Source organism: Chlorocebus sabaeus, chromosome 11 (genome assembly GCF_047675955.1).
Source record: "Chlorocebus sabaeus isolate Y175 chromosome 11, mChlSab1.0.hap1, whole genome shotgun sequence".
NCBI lineage: Eukaryota > Metazoa > Chordata > Mammalia > Primates > Cercopithecidae > Chlorocebus > Chlorocebus sabaeus.
The window spans coordinates 75,395,450-75,412,316 of NC_132914.1; the positions used below are offsets into that span (position 1 = coordinate 75,395,450).

The 16,867-nt window shown below is 32.5% G+C and overlaps 1 protein-coding gene across 8 annotated transcripts in view; it reads left to right on the forward strand.

Moving 5' to 3' along the window:
* NAV3 (neuron navigator 3) overlaps window positions 1-16,867 on the forward strand; it is a 905,452-nt gene that overhangs the window by 829,842 nt on the left and 58,743 nt on the right. For all 8 annotated transcript variants that reach the window (XM_008004102.3, XM_008004100.3, XM_008004096.3 and 5 more), the window contains 3 exons: window positions 364-416; window positions 6,382-6,405; window positions 8,832-8,909. In XM_008004102.3, coding sequence (XP_008002293.3) covers window positions 364-416; window positions 6,382-6,405; window positions 8,832-8,909 — 155 coding nt within the window. The remainder of the gene's footprint in view (window positions 1-363; window positions 417-6,381; window positions 6,406-8,831; window positions 8,910-16,867) is intronic.

The window sequence follows — 16,867 nt, forward strand, 5'->3', positions numbered from 1 at the left end:
TATACTTTTTAAAGTTTAAAAGTTTATGGCAACTTTAGTTTGGGTTTCCATGCTATTCTATTTATTATACGGGAATTTACCGTAGCTTTCAATATGTACGAAACAGGCTGGTAGGGCTCATGCTTGTAGACTTCTGTCAAATAACTTGGCAACTGAGATACTTATAGGGAGTATGAATGGGGCTCTTCCATGTCTCAATGTCCTGATTGCCAAAAATTTATAGCAGGCTGGTTCTCAGAATCTTATAGCCAGTTGTTATTACTTAATTTCCCTAACCACCCGTTCTTTACTTTTTCTGTAAAGGCTGGGGTTTTTGAGTAGACCTCGTTATTTTAACTCTGTTGTTCTCTTTGTTTTCTCCAGTTCATGGCTCTTCATTATCACTGGTGTCCAGCACTTCTTCTCTTTACTCTACAGTAAGTAATGGCTGTTAAGAAAAACCTTGTGCTTTTGCCATGCACACAAAGGATGAAATAGATCATGTTACCGTGAATAGATCACATTCATCTATGACTTGTACACAGGAGTTGTGTAGTGAAATAAGGGCATACTCTAAGCTGCCCAATACCCAGGAATGTGCCAGGTGCTCCACCAGCCATTTTTTGGTCACTTACATGTGCTTTCACTGGGCTTTTTTTCACTCATTATAATCAATGAGTGGATGTAGAATTCAATTTCATAAAACTTATTGAGGTATAACTTGGAGTCTCTGAAACCATGTAGTCTGCTATACTGTCATTTTAGTAATGACAAGTTGTCCATGTTTTGTTCTCTGAGCCATGACTGTTAATTGTTCTATAGTATTTTCTCCTCATTTTTTATTTTTAAGTTTATTGTTGAGAGGATTATTGAAGGGTAAAAGCATTAAGGATAAAGGGTAAAAACATAAAAGAACCAGAGATGTTTTTTTAAATACGATTTTTGAAAGAGTGTGATTTTTTAAACTTTTATTTTTATTTATTTATTTATTTATTTTTGGAGTCAAGGTCTTGCTTTGTCACCCAGGCTGGAGTACAATGACACAATCATAGCTTAATGCAGCCTTGAACTCCTGGATTCAAGTAATCCTTCTGCCTCAGCCTATCAAGTAGCTAGGACTACAGGCACGCACCACCATGCCCAGCTAATTTTTAAATTGTTGTAGAGACAAGGTCATTGCTATGTTGCCCAGGCTGATCAATGCCCATGACCTCAAGCAATTCCTCCCGCTTTGGCCTCCCCAAGTGCTGGGATTGCAGGTGTAAGCCAGCACACTTGGGCAGAAACTTTATTTATTAAGAAAAAAAAACAGTGTTTCAAGTTCTCTTGCAAATGTGTGAAATTGTAGAGAGTTATTCTGTTTGTTAAATACAATTCTATCCTTTTTAAAAAGTAGCCTACAGGAAGTTATGCTTTATGAGTGAGTCATTTTAGAGCTAGGTTAACAGTGAGGTATATTTAAAAGCAGCCTACTGAATCTCAATGAGACTTGAGTACTATGAATAAGCCTTAATCCTGTATTGTAAGGTTCATGAAAAGTTCATAGCCTCTGCTGTCACTGATTAACAGAGCATCATGGGCAATAAGTTTTTCACTCATTTTCATTAAGTTCAAATGTTTGTTTGAACCTTCTGTTTATAGGTTAATCTCATATATTTACTGCCTTACATAGTCATTCAAAATCAGACTGTTATTGGCAGAGGTAATATTTTTCTTATTTCTCCTTTCAATGATTAAAATTGCCCGTAGCTTCCAGAAATTAAGACATCACTATTAGTGTTTAGGTAAATGTACTTTTTATGCAAATGGATAAAGTGAGGAATGTATAAACATGCATGAAAAAAACACATAAAAGAAATATATTAAGATTTAGTGTTCCTCCTGTTGGGCCAGCACTGCCGTTTGTTGGGGAATTGTATTCTGATTTAAACCATTGCCATTTAAATCTATGTGTAACATCAAAAGATGTAGCATCATTATCATTTTAGTCTAAATATGTACAATAATTAATATTTGGATAAAACTACCTTTATGAAACCTAAGAAAAACTAAAAAAAAAAAAAAAAAAAAAAAAAAAAAGAAAAATACCATTAGAAGAAATAAGGTCTAGTGATTGGTAGCACAATAGAGTGACTATACTTAACAATAATTTATTGTATATTTCAAAATAGCCAGAAAAGAAGATTTGGAATGTTCCTAACAGGAAGAAATGATATTCTTCTTAAATGAAGAATGAGATATTCCACTTACCCAGATTTGATCATTATACGTCATATGTTTGTGTAATACCACATGTACCCCATAAATATATACAAGTATCGTGTATCCCAGTATTGAAGTTGTTTTATGAAAAATGTATTCTTCAAGAAAAGGTTCATAAGTTTAAGGAAAAACAGATTACTAGTCTCCCAGTGTCCAGTAGACCTTTCTGTGTTAATAAAAGTGTTCTATATCTACACTATCTAATATAGTAACTATTAGCCATATATTGCTATTGATTATTTGAAGTGTATCTGGCATACAGATGAGTTGACTTTCTTATTTTAGTTAATTTAAATTTAAATAGCCACATGTGCCTAGCAGCTGCTAGATTGGATAGTGCAAGTTTATAGAGAACCCAAGGGGTACATTTGTAGATAGGAGTGGGATGTCAAAATAATGAGGATAATTAGAAAGCATACATGAGAAATACTGTATTAACAGTAGAATATGAAATGGAAACAGAGATTAAAATAGAATACGTATATATGTATATGTATGTGTATATATATAGATATATCTATAAATGTGTGTGTGTGTATATATATATGTTTATAGGCCAATATATGGAGGTAGGATAGATATTGTTAAGTGAGTAAAGAATGGATTAAGTGATCGAGCCGCATGAGAAGGTGATATTATTAGAAAATTAAAAGAGTTGTATTTGAGATGATGAAAATGATATATTTGAATTGACAAGTAAACTGTAGTAAAATAATTCAAATAAGTGCATATTTGGGGAACTACTAAAGAGAAACATCATAAAAGATGAGGAGTCATTCTTTCCCCGGTTCTCTGTGATCAGGAACTAGGATTTAATTGGCAATGAGAAAATACCTATGAAAATGCTTTTTAAACTATCAAATGAAAAAGCAACTTATTATTATTTTTCATGCCTTCTTAATAACTCTGGATAGAGATTTAGTTGCTTTGCATTCTTGCCTGGATCAATCAGGTAATTATTGGATGACATCAGGCAAGTTGCCAAATTTCTTTGGACTACACCTATAAAATAAAATTTGAAAATATTAGCTAGATCTGTCCCATTTGTCTCAGGATGTCTGCAAACTGGTTGGAAATCACAAGCCTAACCTGATCGCAGAGGTGTTACCTTTGGCAAACTTATGGTTTGTGTCTTTGTTTTGAAATCTAAGACCAGGCGCGGTGGCTCATGCCTGTAATCTCAACACTTTGGGAGGCTGAGGGGGGTGAATCACTTGAGGTCAGGAATTTGAGACCAGTCTGGCCAACATGGCAAAACCCCATCTCTACTAAAAATACAGAAATTACCCCGGCATGGTGGCATACGTCTGTAATCCCAGCTGCTTGGGAGGCTGAGGCAGGAGAATTGCCTGAACCTGGGAGGCTAAGGCTGCTGCAGTGAGGGCCGCTGCACTCACTGCAGAGCCAAACACCGTCTGTGGAGGGGGGCGGCGGGGGGGGGGAAGGGAAAGGGGAAAGGAGGGAGAGCAGGGAGAGGGAATCAAAGCCAACACTGTGAAGTATTGTGAAATATGGAGTTTTTACCCAAACATTCAAAATTTTAAATTTCTTTTTAAAATAATTGGAGTATCTATGGAATATCTATCAATACTAAGATGAAATTCCTCTGGGTTTTCAGTCACCTGTAATTGACCCCTTTAGATGTTAGTGTGGGTTCTCAGGAAGCCACAGCCTCCACCAGTGCTTTTCTTCCTGACACTGAAGCTAAATATGGGTGGCTGATTTTCACTGTGCTGTTGTTTTCCTCATGAGAAAGAAATACCCCTTGCTATCTATATCGTTGTCAAATGGGGAAATGAAAGACAGCCAAGGAAAGGTCATGTGACTTTTTAAAAACTTCAAGTCCTTTTATTCTTTATAAGCCTTGTCCTGTTAGGCATTTAAAGTTTTGATCCCTGCAATAGATGTTTTTTTGATTAACTGTATATTAAAAACTTTGTTTAACCTGTTTTGAATTTGAATTCTGATTTGTATTTTTTCATGAGAGCAAATGCCATTTTTGACTCATTGTGGATTCTTTAACATGTTGCCTAACAAATAGCTAGTACTAAAGTCATAACTTTTTAATTAACAAATTTGAATGGATAAATGGTCACTTACTGGCTTACAGAATAAAGAGTTCATGGATATGCTTTTATTCAGTCAAGTGTTTCATATTTTGTATCATCTCCAGAACACTGGGTTTGCTCAAAACCATTGTAAAAAAACTGGCAAATAATCCAATTCCATTATGACATCATTAATCCCACACCTAAGCTACTGAAAAAAATATAATACTAATATTCTGGCTCATTGCTTTATTTTTATCGTAACACCTACCTGGTATTAATAACCATAGAGTATAAAAGAAGGCAAAGGTTAAAGCAAATAATAGTTTTGAAAAATTGGTAGCGAGAAAAGTCATGCTATATGGTATGTATAGAATTGATATTTAATGATTATGCTTGCTACTAGTATATGTAACAGAACTATTACAGATTTTTTTAAATGTGATGCATATATTTCTTGATTATTTTTTAAAATAATAAATTAATATTAAAAAATACAGGAATGATTTATTGATTCTTGAAACTTTACCGGCTTTCTATAATTCTAGGAAGCCTAGAAGCAGGATTGGGCAGAATAAACTGGCAAAAAATATAAAAAGTAGGCCGGGCATAGTGGGCTGTAGCGAGTCATGAATGCGCCAGTGCACCTGAGTGATAGATCAAGATCCCGTCTCAAAAAAAAAGAAAAGAAAAAGAAAAACAACAACAACAACAAAAACAAAGTACTAGGAAAAACTAATAGATATAGTTACAAAGTTAATTGTGCCATATGTTTTAAGGCAATGAAACTTTTAATATTCCTTGCTTACTTTTTATTCAAAAACCAAACTGTGTATAAAACCTTAAAATTATGAGGATCTAAAAAATATTTCCTTAAAAATCTAAAATTGAAATGTTAAATATTCAAGATTGCTTTTTAAAGCTGTTTTCTTATAAAAGTTATTAGGATTCTACCACTTAGCCACTTTATTATTTAGCCACTATATTACTAAGTTTACATATTTTTAAAGGTAGAAAAAATATAGGAAAGACAAAGCTCAGGTTAAAAGAGTTGCTGGCAAATAAAATATATCCTGGTGGTTAAACTACTTTGCTTTAAGTTTTCTGAAAGAAAAGCAATAAAAAATAGTTCAAGTAGTTTTGTATCAATTAATCTAGAACTATCCCAGAAGTAGATATAGAAGATAAGAGATTGTTTTTCAGCTTTGGATCTGCTTATGGCAATAAGCAGACTTGTACTATTCAAGAAGATTATGCATTCTTCAGCTTTTCCCAGAATAAGGGAGCTTCCCAAATGTAATGGTGCACATAACTCATTTTCTGGCACTTTGCAGCCAGGCATGAAGAAGAAAAACAGAGCTAGGAGTTTTCTGGAAGTCAAGTCAAAAACACCCTGCAAATTCCTATGGCAGTCCTCCTTTCTATAAGCCACACAGCCAAAAATGTTTGCCAGACACTTTTATCACTGGATATTTCAGTGTTTTCAGTGTTTAAGCGTTTTGCTGACTTGTGATAATTAAAATTATTAATAATCACTAAAGAAATAAAAAATAGCAGTAAATAATGTTAATTATCTGTGGTTATCAGTAGAGGCCTGTATGTTACCCCAGCTTTATTTGACATTGTTTGTGATCCGTAAATCACAGAATAGAATTCTGACATCTAAACCTTGGCTGGAGATCTTTATAATTTTATGAAGTCTGTTTCCTACAATCTGTATGAAAGATACATCAATATTTTAAGTTTTCATACACCCATATTTTTTAGAGTATAATTTTGTAATTATTTGGTTTATGTTGCTTATGATTTACATCTTAGAGTCTTTCAATTCTATCTTTTGCTTGAAGGAATATTATATATCTATGGATCAAATGACCTATATTTTAAAAATACCTTATGGTTTATATATTAGGAAACATTTATAAAGTAACTTGTTTGTACTATTTCAATTGAATAACTTCATGTACTTCATTCCATTCTTCACATAGTAGATAATAAAAAAATACATCATGATTATTTTATTCATTTACACTTGTGGAATTAATTGAAAATAGTTTTTGTAGTTAAAGTCTTTCTTTTTATTGTTTTACAGGCTGAAGAAAAGGCTCATTCAGAGGTAAAAAAAAACTTTCAATATTTCAATATTTACTATTTTAGTTTGCATTCATGATGAAATTAGTGTTGTGACCACTAGAGGGCTCTGTGATACAACAGCAGAACTCCACAGGACTGCTGAAGTAAGGCAGCTAGTTGATAAATGGTCTTTGATACTGCCTCTTAAAAATAAAATGAAAGCAAATTTGTATAGCAAGCTCTCCTCTCACATTCTAGATTGAGTCTTAGCTCAACACCTAATAAGTTGTCTATAATAGTAAGCACTCATTAAATCATTGATAAATGAAGGCCTATGGTCTTCCTATTTTATTAGTCTTTTCCCCACTCCCTGTGAGACCATCTTGGGCACCAAGCCTCCACAACACAGGATACCAGCATCTCAGACTATCTGTTTTGTGTCATTATCTTGTTGCCTCTAATTGCTATTTTATGTCTGCTGTGGCAGCTATTGTTCTAATCACATATTTCACAAATATATATTTGGTTGCACTCATGAGCAAATCAAACTGCATTCAGGAGAGAATACTATTTTAATTTCCCTTGGCAAAACATTTGTCCTGGCCAAGGAGAGCAGGAGGACTTCAATTATGACTTTATTCAAGGTGAGGTAATGACTGTTTGATTGGTTTACACTGAGGCAATCAGACAACAGAGGAAAAAAAATGCCTTAGCAACAGCTTTTGCAAAAGTATTCCTTTCCTTTGAAGTCTTATTTTGTTAACCTTTAAAAGTAAAATTTGTGCTATGTTTAAAAATATTCGAAAAGTATTGATTAAACCAATTTGTCTTTATAATCTCTGAACTAAAGAGTGGATATGATTTTTAAAAATCAAAGTGGTTTATTTACATCACATGGACATGACAAAGCTTCTAACATTGATCATAGCATAGCTACTGATGCATGGAAATGCTCCATCTATTTGCCTTAGTAGTAGTTATTCAACTCCCCTTTTATCATTGATGCTCTATCATGGATTATGGTTTAAAAAAAACAATTTCAATCACTTTACAGTTTCCTGGATTATATTTTAAAGATACTGGAATCATGTAATATAGACTATTTAATTTGAGAAATGTTTTTGAGTTTGGATTCATTTATGAATAAAATAGATGCTACGTTTTCTGAAATCATTCATAGTCATTATCTTATAAATGTAAAGCAAATGTTATTTTAGACTGGGGTGTTCTGTTTTGGAAAAAAAAAAAAAAGGAATTAAATAGAATCACATTTGGTGAAATTATATAAATGTCTGCTATCTCTGTTTCCAGCTTAGAGTTCTCTACTTTGTTAGAGTGTTTCAGTTGACCACCATTTGTTTTCAACAAAATCTAATGCCCAGGGGCAAAAACTATACAGTTAATAAACTATGTCAAGAATGCGCTTTCAAACTGAGACAACATTCCAAAAGTTCAACTACAACTATAGAAGACTTGTTTTTGAAGAAATGAGAAGCATCAAAAGTAGAATGTTTAACATCCAAGTAACTGAAATCCCTTGAGACTAGATATATACTTATAGAACCAAGTGTCAGATTGTTATAAATGTTCTATCCTATTAGTCACAATATGAGACTTGCAGATTAAACTGCAGAAAGTGCTTGAATTAAAACTTTAAACATGATATAATATATCCTTACCCTTTTCTGTTTCAGTTTTATTGGAGTATGAACCTAACTGAAAAGAAAGACACTTTAGAATTTTCATTATATTGGTTTATCTAATTAGTTGCACCTATCATTGCTTTTTTCCCCTGATTTTTAAGATGTGGATAAGCTATAAAGCATCTCTAAGCTAATAATAACTCACTAAATAAAGGTCATGATAATACAGATTTGGGAAGCCTTCTCTGCAGTCATTAAATCTCCAGCCAATAACATTTCAAATGTGAACTGATTAAATGTTGAATTAAGCCCAAATTTTAGTGACTGCAGGATATTCCATAGCTTTTGAGAAGTTTTCAAACTATGAGAAATTAAAATGTACAGAGGAAAAAAGAAACTAAGATTTTCTGAAAAAGAACATGGAGTATCTTTTACTAAAAAATTTAAAAAGTGTGTGTGTGTGTGTACAGTTTTTACAAAGAAAATATTTTTCTACAGTTTTATTACCACAGTTTTTCTAGAAGGAGAAGAATCAATACAGAGGATAAACTGCTCTTGAGTCATTTGCCATTTGAGGGATGGCAAATGGAGCAAGTAAGCGTACTTTGATTTGTAGATTTGAGTTTGACACATAACCCTTTCCTTTTGAATGACATTTGCTTGTTACTCTGGAGTCAGTGTTCATATCCTTTCTTTTCAGGAGTTGGTGCTGATATAGTGGGGTTAGAATGAGCTAAATATAGTTATTTGCTTTCTTGTTTTGAATTATTGGTTTTAAGTAAAAATTACTTGCATATTCCATTGATTTTTTTTTAATTGCATTCAGCAAATCCATAAACTGCGGAGGGAGCTGGTTGCATCACAAGAAAAAGTTGCTACCCTCACATCTCAGCTTTCAGCAAATGTAAGTCACTTAATTTTTAAAATATATTACAAAAATTTTTGTACAATAGAATGGAATCATTTTAGTGACAAACTTACAAACTTTCAGTGCCTGATACAGACTTAAATTACCAACTAGCAGGACTCATAAAAAGTTAACATTTTCTGCCTACTCAGTAATAAAATGTAAATCTGAACTGATGAGGGGCAGCTATGTGGTTCAAATGGCTTGTTATTTCTAATAAGATTGGAAGCAATAGTAACAGCCATATGGGTTGCTTCTTTTCTTGTTTGCTATTTTTATTACTCCTCATGCGTAAGATTATCTGACAATGTAAGAGGGGTTGTTAGTGTTTGACTTTGGAAGATAAAATATTCATGTGCCCAGCCTCCTTCTTCTCAATGTATTGAACAATTAGTTAAGCATCCAGTCGATTCTAAAAGAGTAACTTAGGTCTAAATAGGGATAGCTTAACTAGACTGTGGATGAGATATGGTTTGCTCGAAAAACCTTGGCAGCCTTCTCATAGCAGTTTGAAAAGGTACACTTTTACTGGCACCAAAGCAGCACAGGATGGCAGAAATGATGACAATGAAGACCGCCAATTAAATTAACATTTACTGAATATCTTCCACTGTGTCAGGGAGCACTCAGAGTAGATGCAGAATGATAAAGGAGGAATATGGCACTGTTCCCAGTCCTGAGGAGCAATGGTGTTAGGAACAGCAGTGAGGGGTAAGGAAATGCCTGCTATTTTGCCATATGTCTTGCCTCTCTCACTCAACAGTCCTTTGCTCAGTTCTGCTGCATAGCTTTGGGCCTGCTCTGTGCCTCCCTGCCCCTCCCTCTGCTCCTCTACTGAGTTTTTCTGTCTCCTAGACAAAGCATGATATGTCAAGAGTGAGCAGGTACAGACCCACAGTATAAGACTTGAATAAGAGGCATTTAACATTTTTTTTGAAGTTATCATTGTACAATATGAATTCTAAGTATATATATCATTTCATTCACAATGTATTCATTTTAGCACTGTATTTGAATTGATTTTATTTTTTGAAATTCGGGAGAATTAAATTAATTTTGGATTTATTCTATTTATTTTTTATAGATGTTGTTAGGAGATTCCTGAAAATAATAACAAGTTTTAGAAATTGTTATTTTCTCATATTGCTTAAACAATTATCTAAAACTTGCATAATTTCTCAAAAATTAAATAATTTAACCCTATTGTGTTTTTTAAAGAGATAGTCCAGAGGCAACTGTAAATTTTATAATATAGGCTAAATGTATAGAAGTATGAAATATTGTTGTCTAGGTTCCTGAATTTGTACCTAGAGGAAGTAGAACAATGTAAATGCCCGAACCTCCTGGGTTGTGTTTATCTGCAGTGAGGAAGGCTCAATGGCAGACCTTATTTATTAGATTGTCAAGATACTTGCAGATGTCTTGAATGATTACTCAGGGTTTCATTTTACTTTTAATGTCTCTTGGTTGATCTCATCATATAATTCAGATATTGGAATAATAAATGGCTGTTAGACATAATGGAAGATGGGCTGATACTTTCCATTTAAAATGTAATGATGCTTATTGTATTCAAAAGAAAAAACTAAAATGGTGTTACACATTTTTTTGTTTTTTTTGTTTTGCTCTGAGAATCTCATTCTTACTCATTATTGGTTTCTTGTGTATCATTTCAACATTTTCCTATTATATGCTTACGTTTATGTATAGTTAATACACACATGCAAAAGCTTCCTTATACACACACACACACACACACACACACACACACACACACACAGGGAACCAAATTCTAACATAGGGGAATAATCTTGGGGGTCAACTCTGTGCTGCTGTTTGAAAATGGAGCAATAATTTTAGAAAGGTTCCAGCAGTTGGCTACCCACCTGCTCTAATTATGCATGTCAGACTATTTTCACTGATGTGTTTTCATGACTTTAGGACATGAATTCTCAGCTGGGTGTTAATATGACCAACAAAGGGCGAAAACTGGTTCTTGTGTGTGTGTTTTCTTTTAAGTACTCTTTTTATGTGAAAAGCACAGATACACAAATACATAACTGAACATCCAGAATGTCTGTGGCTTTAAAATATCATGAGGAAAGAGCACAATTAGGAAAAAAAGAAATCTATAATGTTTCCCTAGGGGAACAATAATTTTAAAAAAATAAAAATAAGGAACACAGACTTAGAAGCAGCAGTGCCAAATAGATAATTCATGGTAGTCTTTGTGTTAATTTAAAAAGTGTTAGTCTTGGAGACAAATGCCAAAATTGTTCTAGGTTCCACTCAGCTGCATGTATTATCATTAGTATTAGTTTTTGCACACTGATGGGAGACTGGTATATATCCTATTTTATGTTCTTTTAAACAATTTATAATTTAATTAGGAAAACTTCTCAAATCACATCAGATCCACACAAAAACCTGTACATAGCAGCTTTATTTTTTAATAGCCAAAAAAGGAAACAATAAAAAATATCCCTTAATAGGCCAGTTAATAAACAATTTCTGTTACATCTATATCATGGACTACTACTCAGCAATACAAAGAAATGACTATTGATACATGCATCGACTTGGATGGATCCCAAGGGCATTATGAGGAGTGAAAAAAGATAGTTATAGAAGGTCAAATTTTGTATAATTACATTTATATAACATTCCAGAAATGGCAAAATTAAAGAAACAGAGAACAGATTAGTGATTGCTAAGGATTAAGGATGGAGGAGAGAGAGAGGTAGTGTGACTATAGTAAGGGGGAGATCTTTAGTTTTGTATTTTGAATGAGATAGCCATTACATGAATCCTTGTATGTGAATCTATTAATGTAAATCAATATTTAATTCCTGGCTTTGATATATAATATAATTTTATAAGATATATAATCATTGGGGGAAACTGGATGAAGGATACAAGGGACCTCTCTGTACTGTCTTTGCAACTTCTTGTGTATATAATTATAAAATATATAATGTATTAACATGTATAAAATAATATTTTTAAATATCAGATATTGATCTTTACTCAGTATATGAAGTGTTCTATCATAAGGTAACATGCTTTTCCTTTATTTGGGGTATTTTAGTTTCAAACTAAAATATAAATCACCTAAAGATCTACCACAGTTCTTTTGAAAAAATATCTTGTTTTTAATTTCCCAGGAGTTTCAACCTTAATCCACTCTTTAGTGTTTCTTTATTTGGTAGTGATAGGGACTGTCAAAGCTTCTTACCATCAAATACATTTACTGACTAAAAATAGCAAAATGTTTTACATTGTAAAAATGTACAAATTGAATGAGAGTCAAAAGGTACAGATAATGAAGATATGCATTATCATCTACTTTTTTAAAAAGTTTATTAAAATTCTCTTTAGACTAAATAATGCAGTATCTGGGAATTTACATAAATGGATATGTATATAAATGAATATTAAACAATTTTAATGTAAGTTATATTTTAAACATTTTAATAATATTGTTAGAACTATAAGGAGTAAAATTTTGTATATATCTGGCCATTTGTGTTCTTAAGGAAATAATATTTTTTACACATTCAGGAATTTGAATTACTCACAAGTCACTTATTAACTACAAGTCATTTTGAACTCATTCATTTTCTTTATGTTTGGTTTATAATGTCATTTTAGATTTCATACATCATAATGAGCCATCAAATAATTTAGTTAATACTTGATTTTTCCTCAATTGTAAGAAGTGCTGTGTTTAAATTTGATTGAGTGTTTCATTTCATCTGAGTTAATGTCTGTTAATGTATGTAATATACACATATATTTTTAACATGCATGTACTTAAATTGATTATAGGGATTTGATAAAATTACTTATTTATAGGATATTTTAAATATAATCAAGGGTTTTTTAAATGTACATTTCCCATTTGAAAGTAAATGTAAGTCTTTGTTTACTAGTTTGTTCACAGTACAAGTAAACTTTCTACCTTTTGGTTAAATGTGAGTGCAGCCTCCAAGATGAGAAATTGTTATATTAGAAATCTAATAGCTATGATTTATAGAGATGAATTTCAATGAGTTTGGTTCTAAGAAATAATGAGTTGTTTTTAACAACAATTTTAAGTGTCAGATATTCATCTTTACTCAGTATATGAAATGTTCTATCATCGCTTACGTGCTTTTCCTTTATTTGGGCTTTTTTATATATATTAATTATTATATCGCATATTTGAACTTGGCATAATTACATTTTTGTGGACTCCAAGCAATAATCTGTATTTTAATTTTTAAATTCGAAACGCATCTGTGTCTCTGTTAAAATGCATTTCTTTCCCTTTGTCCAAAAGGGGTGTGGTAAGTCAAAAGAGTATCTAGTTAGCTCACCTCTCATTTGACTGGCAGAGTAAAGCCCCTGTTCAGTAGAATGTATATTAAGCCTTCCCTCCCTTTTGTAAAGTTGTTCTGAACAGAGCTTTGTAAAACCACAGGTAAAGTGTTAAGCTGATTCTACTAGCATATCCTTAGAAAGGAGAGCGGGTATATTGGCAGGTGCTATTGTCTGGTCTTTCTGATCAATAACCCACCAACAAACAAAAAGAAAACAGGAGCCATACAAGGAAAGGCAAGTAAAGATGATTGGTCATAGCATACAATAAACCAGGTAGCCTCTGGCCTCTCGCCCACACCTTCAGGCAGCTGGGTCAGGCGGGATGCTTTTGTTTGTCTTTTAACGTATGTTCTTTACAAATCTCAGCCATTACATAATTTGGAAATGGACACCAAGGCTAGTTATTGCTAACATTTTTAAAGACATTACTGAATGAATGTGTAAGAAGACAAAAGGTACTTTTTTGCCTTTCAGCAGATAAGTCTTTTAACCAAAAATCTCTTGGGTATTTTGAGATTGTGTTCTACTTCTTTGCTTATTTAATATTTGCATATAATTTGCTAGTTACTCTTGCTTTTTTGTATCTCTTCTAAGAGAAAACTATTTTGTACATATTATTAATGACAAACATTTCAGTGTTTGGACAGTTTTTTATAGTGTAAAAGAAATGTGAAACTTTATGTCGCAGAATCATTCTTGGTTCAATTAACTACTAATTTTAAAATATAAAGTCTCATATATATATCAAGTTTATTATGGGTAAATATATATTACATATATGTTTCATATGAATACATAATATACTATATATTTTCCCATATAAATAATAAAATGCTCTAGGCATATATATGTGTGTACATATATATATGCCTTCATAATATACATATATAAAATACTATATAATATATATACTCTAGGAATACATATATGCCTATATATGCACCTATATATTTATGTTTTACTATATAATCTATAGCATATATATTACTATATAATATATATAAATATATGCCTAGAGTGTTTTTAGTTTGTCAGTGGGCTGTCTCTGAATTCTATATGAAGAAATAAAATGTAGACATTATGTATAATGATATTTCATCTTATTGTTTAGCATCATAGTAATTATCTTTACATATCTATTCAGATTACTTTTGCACCAACCTAATACATTGTATGATTCCAAAACCAAAGACAATATAGATTGAAATGATGTTCCATCTTGTCTACCTTTATAGACTTCACCTAACACAAGTCAGGGGATATTGATCATCATATCAATACAATTTTACTCTGACCTAAAAATTATGCAACTGCTAAAGGAAAAATCAGAACCAAGTAAAACTGTCATTAACAACCCCCCTGAAAATCCATATTTTTTAAAAGTCATTTTATAAAGTCTCTCAGACAAGATGTGTTACCCTGTAAGTTTAATCAGTTTTACTTTCCATTTTCTCTTCATTAAGGTGATAAAGATCATCATTAGTAGAAAAATTTTCCCTTATTTGCCTCCTTTTCCATTTACCCTATTTAGTGAGAAATTTAGCCTCTCATAACTTCTAAAGTAACAATGTTAATCTGATAAACTAAACCAAGGTGGCATAAGTTTAAGACAATATTTTTTTCTTCAACTTTTAAGTTCTGGTGTACATGGGCAGGATATACAAGTTTGTTACATGGGTCAATATATGGTTTGCTGCACAGATCAACTCATCGCCTAGATATTAAGCCCACCATCCATTAGCTGTTCTTCCTGATGCTCTCCCTCCCCTAACTCCCACTGACAGGCCTTAGTGTGCGTTATTCCCTACCATGTGCCCATGTGTTCTCGTTGTTTGACTCTCACTTATAAGTGAGAACAAGTGGTGTTTGGTTTTGTCTTCCTGTGTTAGTTTGCTGAGGATAATGGCTTCCAGGTCCATCCATGTCCCTCCAAAGGACATGACCTCATTCCGTTTTATGGCTGCATAGTGTTCCATGGTGTATATGTACCACATTTTCTTTACCCAGTTTATCGTTGATGGGCATTTGGGTTGGTTTCATGCCTTTGCCATTGTGAATAGTGCTGCAGTGAACATAATGCATGCGGGTATCTCTGTAATAGAATTATTTATATTCCTTTGGGTATATACCCAGTAATGGGATTGCTGGGTCAATTTCTGCTTCCAGAGCTTTGAGGAATCACCACACTGTCTTCCACATTGGTTGAACTAATTTACACTCCCACCAACAGTGTAAAAGCATTCCTTTTTCTCTGAAACCTCTGCAGCACCTGTTATTTCTTGACTTTAATAATCACCATTCTGACTGCTGTGAGATGGTATCTCATTGTGGTTTTGCTGTTACGCTTTTTTTGTATGTTTGTTGGCTGCATGACTGTCTTTTTTTAAGTGTCTATTCATGTCCTGTCTATTCATGTCTTTGCCCACTTTTTCACGGGGTAGTTTGTTTTTTACTTGTGAATTTGTTTAAGTTCCTTGTAGACTCTGGATGTTATACCTTTTCCAAATGGGTAGATTCCACAAATGTTCTCCCATTCTGCAGATTGTCTGTTCTCTCTGATGATAGTTTCTTTCACTGTGCAAAAGGTCTTTAGTTTCATTAGATCCTATTTGTCAATTTTTGCTTTTGTCACAATTGCTTTTGGAGTTTTTATCATAAAATCTTTGCCCTTACCTATGTCTTGAATAATATTGCCTAGATTTTGTTCTAGGGTTTTTATAGTTTTTGGATTTTACATGTAAGTCTTTAATCCATCTTGAGTTAATTTTTGTATAAGGTATAAGGAGGTGGTCTAGTTTCAATTTTCTGTATATGGCTAGTCAGTTCTACCAGCACCATTTATTAATTGTTTTTTCAGGTTTTCCCATTGCTTGTTTTTTTCAGGTTTGTCATGATCAGATGGTTGTAGGTGTTTTTCACTAACATAATCGTAACATACTTTTCATTGAAAACAACACGACTCAAAATGTTCTTAGTAACCAGTTATAAGTGTTTTGTGCATACTTACAAACTGTCATTCTAATCATAAATATTTTGTGGTTGCTTATAGCTACAAAACTGTAGGTAATATAGTTTATACAGCATATTCTTTATAATCCCGATCACTTTGTCATATTTTAATTAATATGAAACTGATAAAGTATGCACAAAGGGTAAAAGAGAGTAATTTTCTTCAAGTTTACACATTTAAGGACTCATAGTACAAGGATTAAACATTAAATTTCTCCACTATAGGAGAATTAAAACTGAAATATTGAGTAAAATCTTACATTTCATTTACTAAGTGCTAATAAAGTGTTTCTGTCATAATTTTCCTTATTTTAAAAGAAAAGACACGATTTTAATTTTAGGTTTTAGTAAACAATTTTATGGACATAGTGGGATTATTTCTAACAGGTTAAACTGAAATGACCATCATGGGCATATATATTATAAATTCACATATGAATGCTATATGATAAAAACTAACTTATGCTAAATACCACATGGATGAATCTCAAAACCCATGTAAAGCAAAAGAAAACCACAAAAGAATCTTGCCATATGATTACACTTGAGTAGTTTGTAAAATAGGCATTTCTAAACATAGTGTT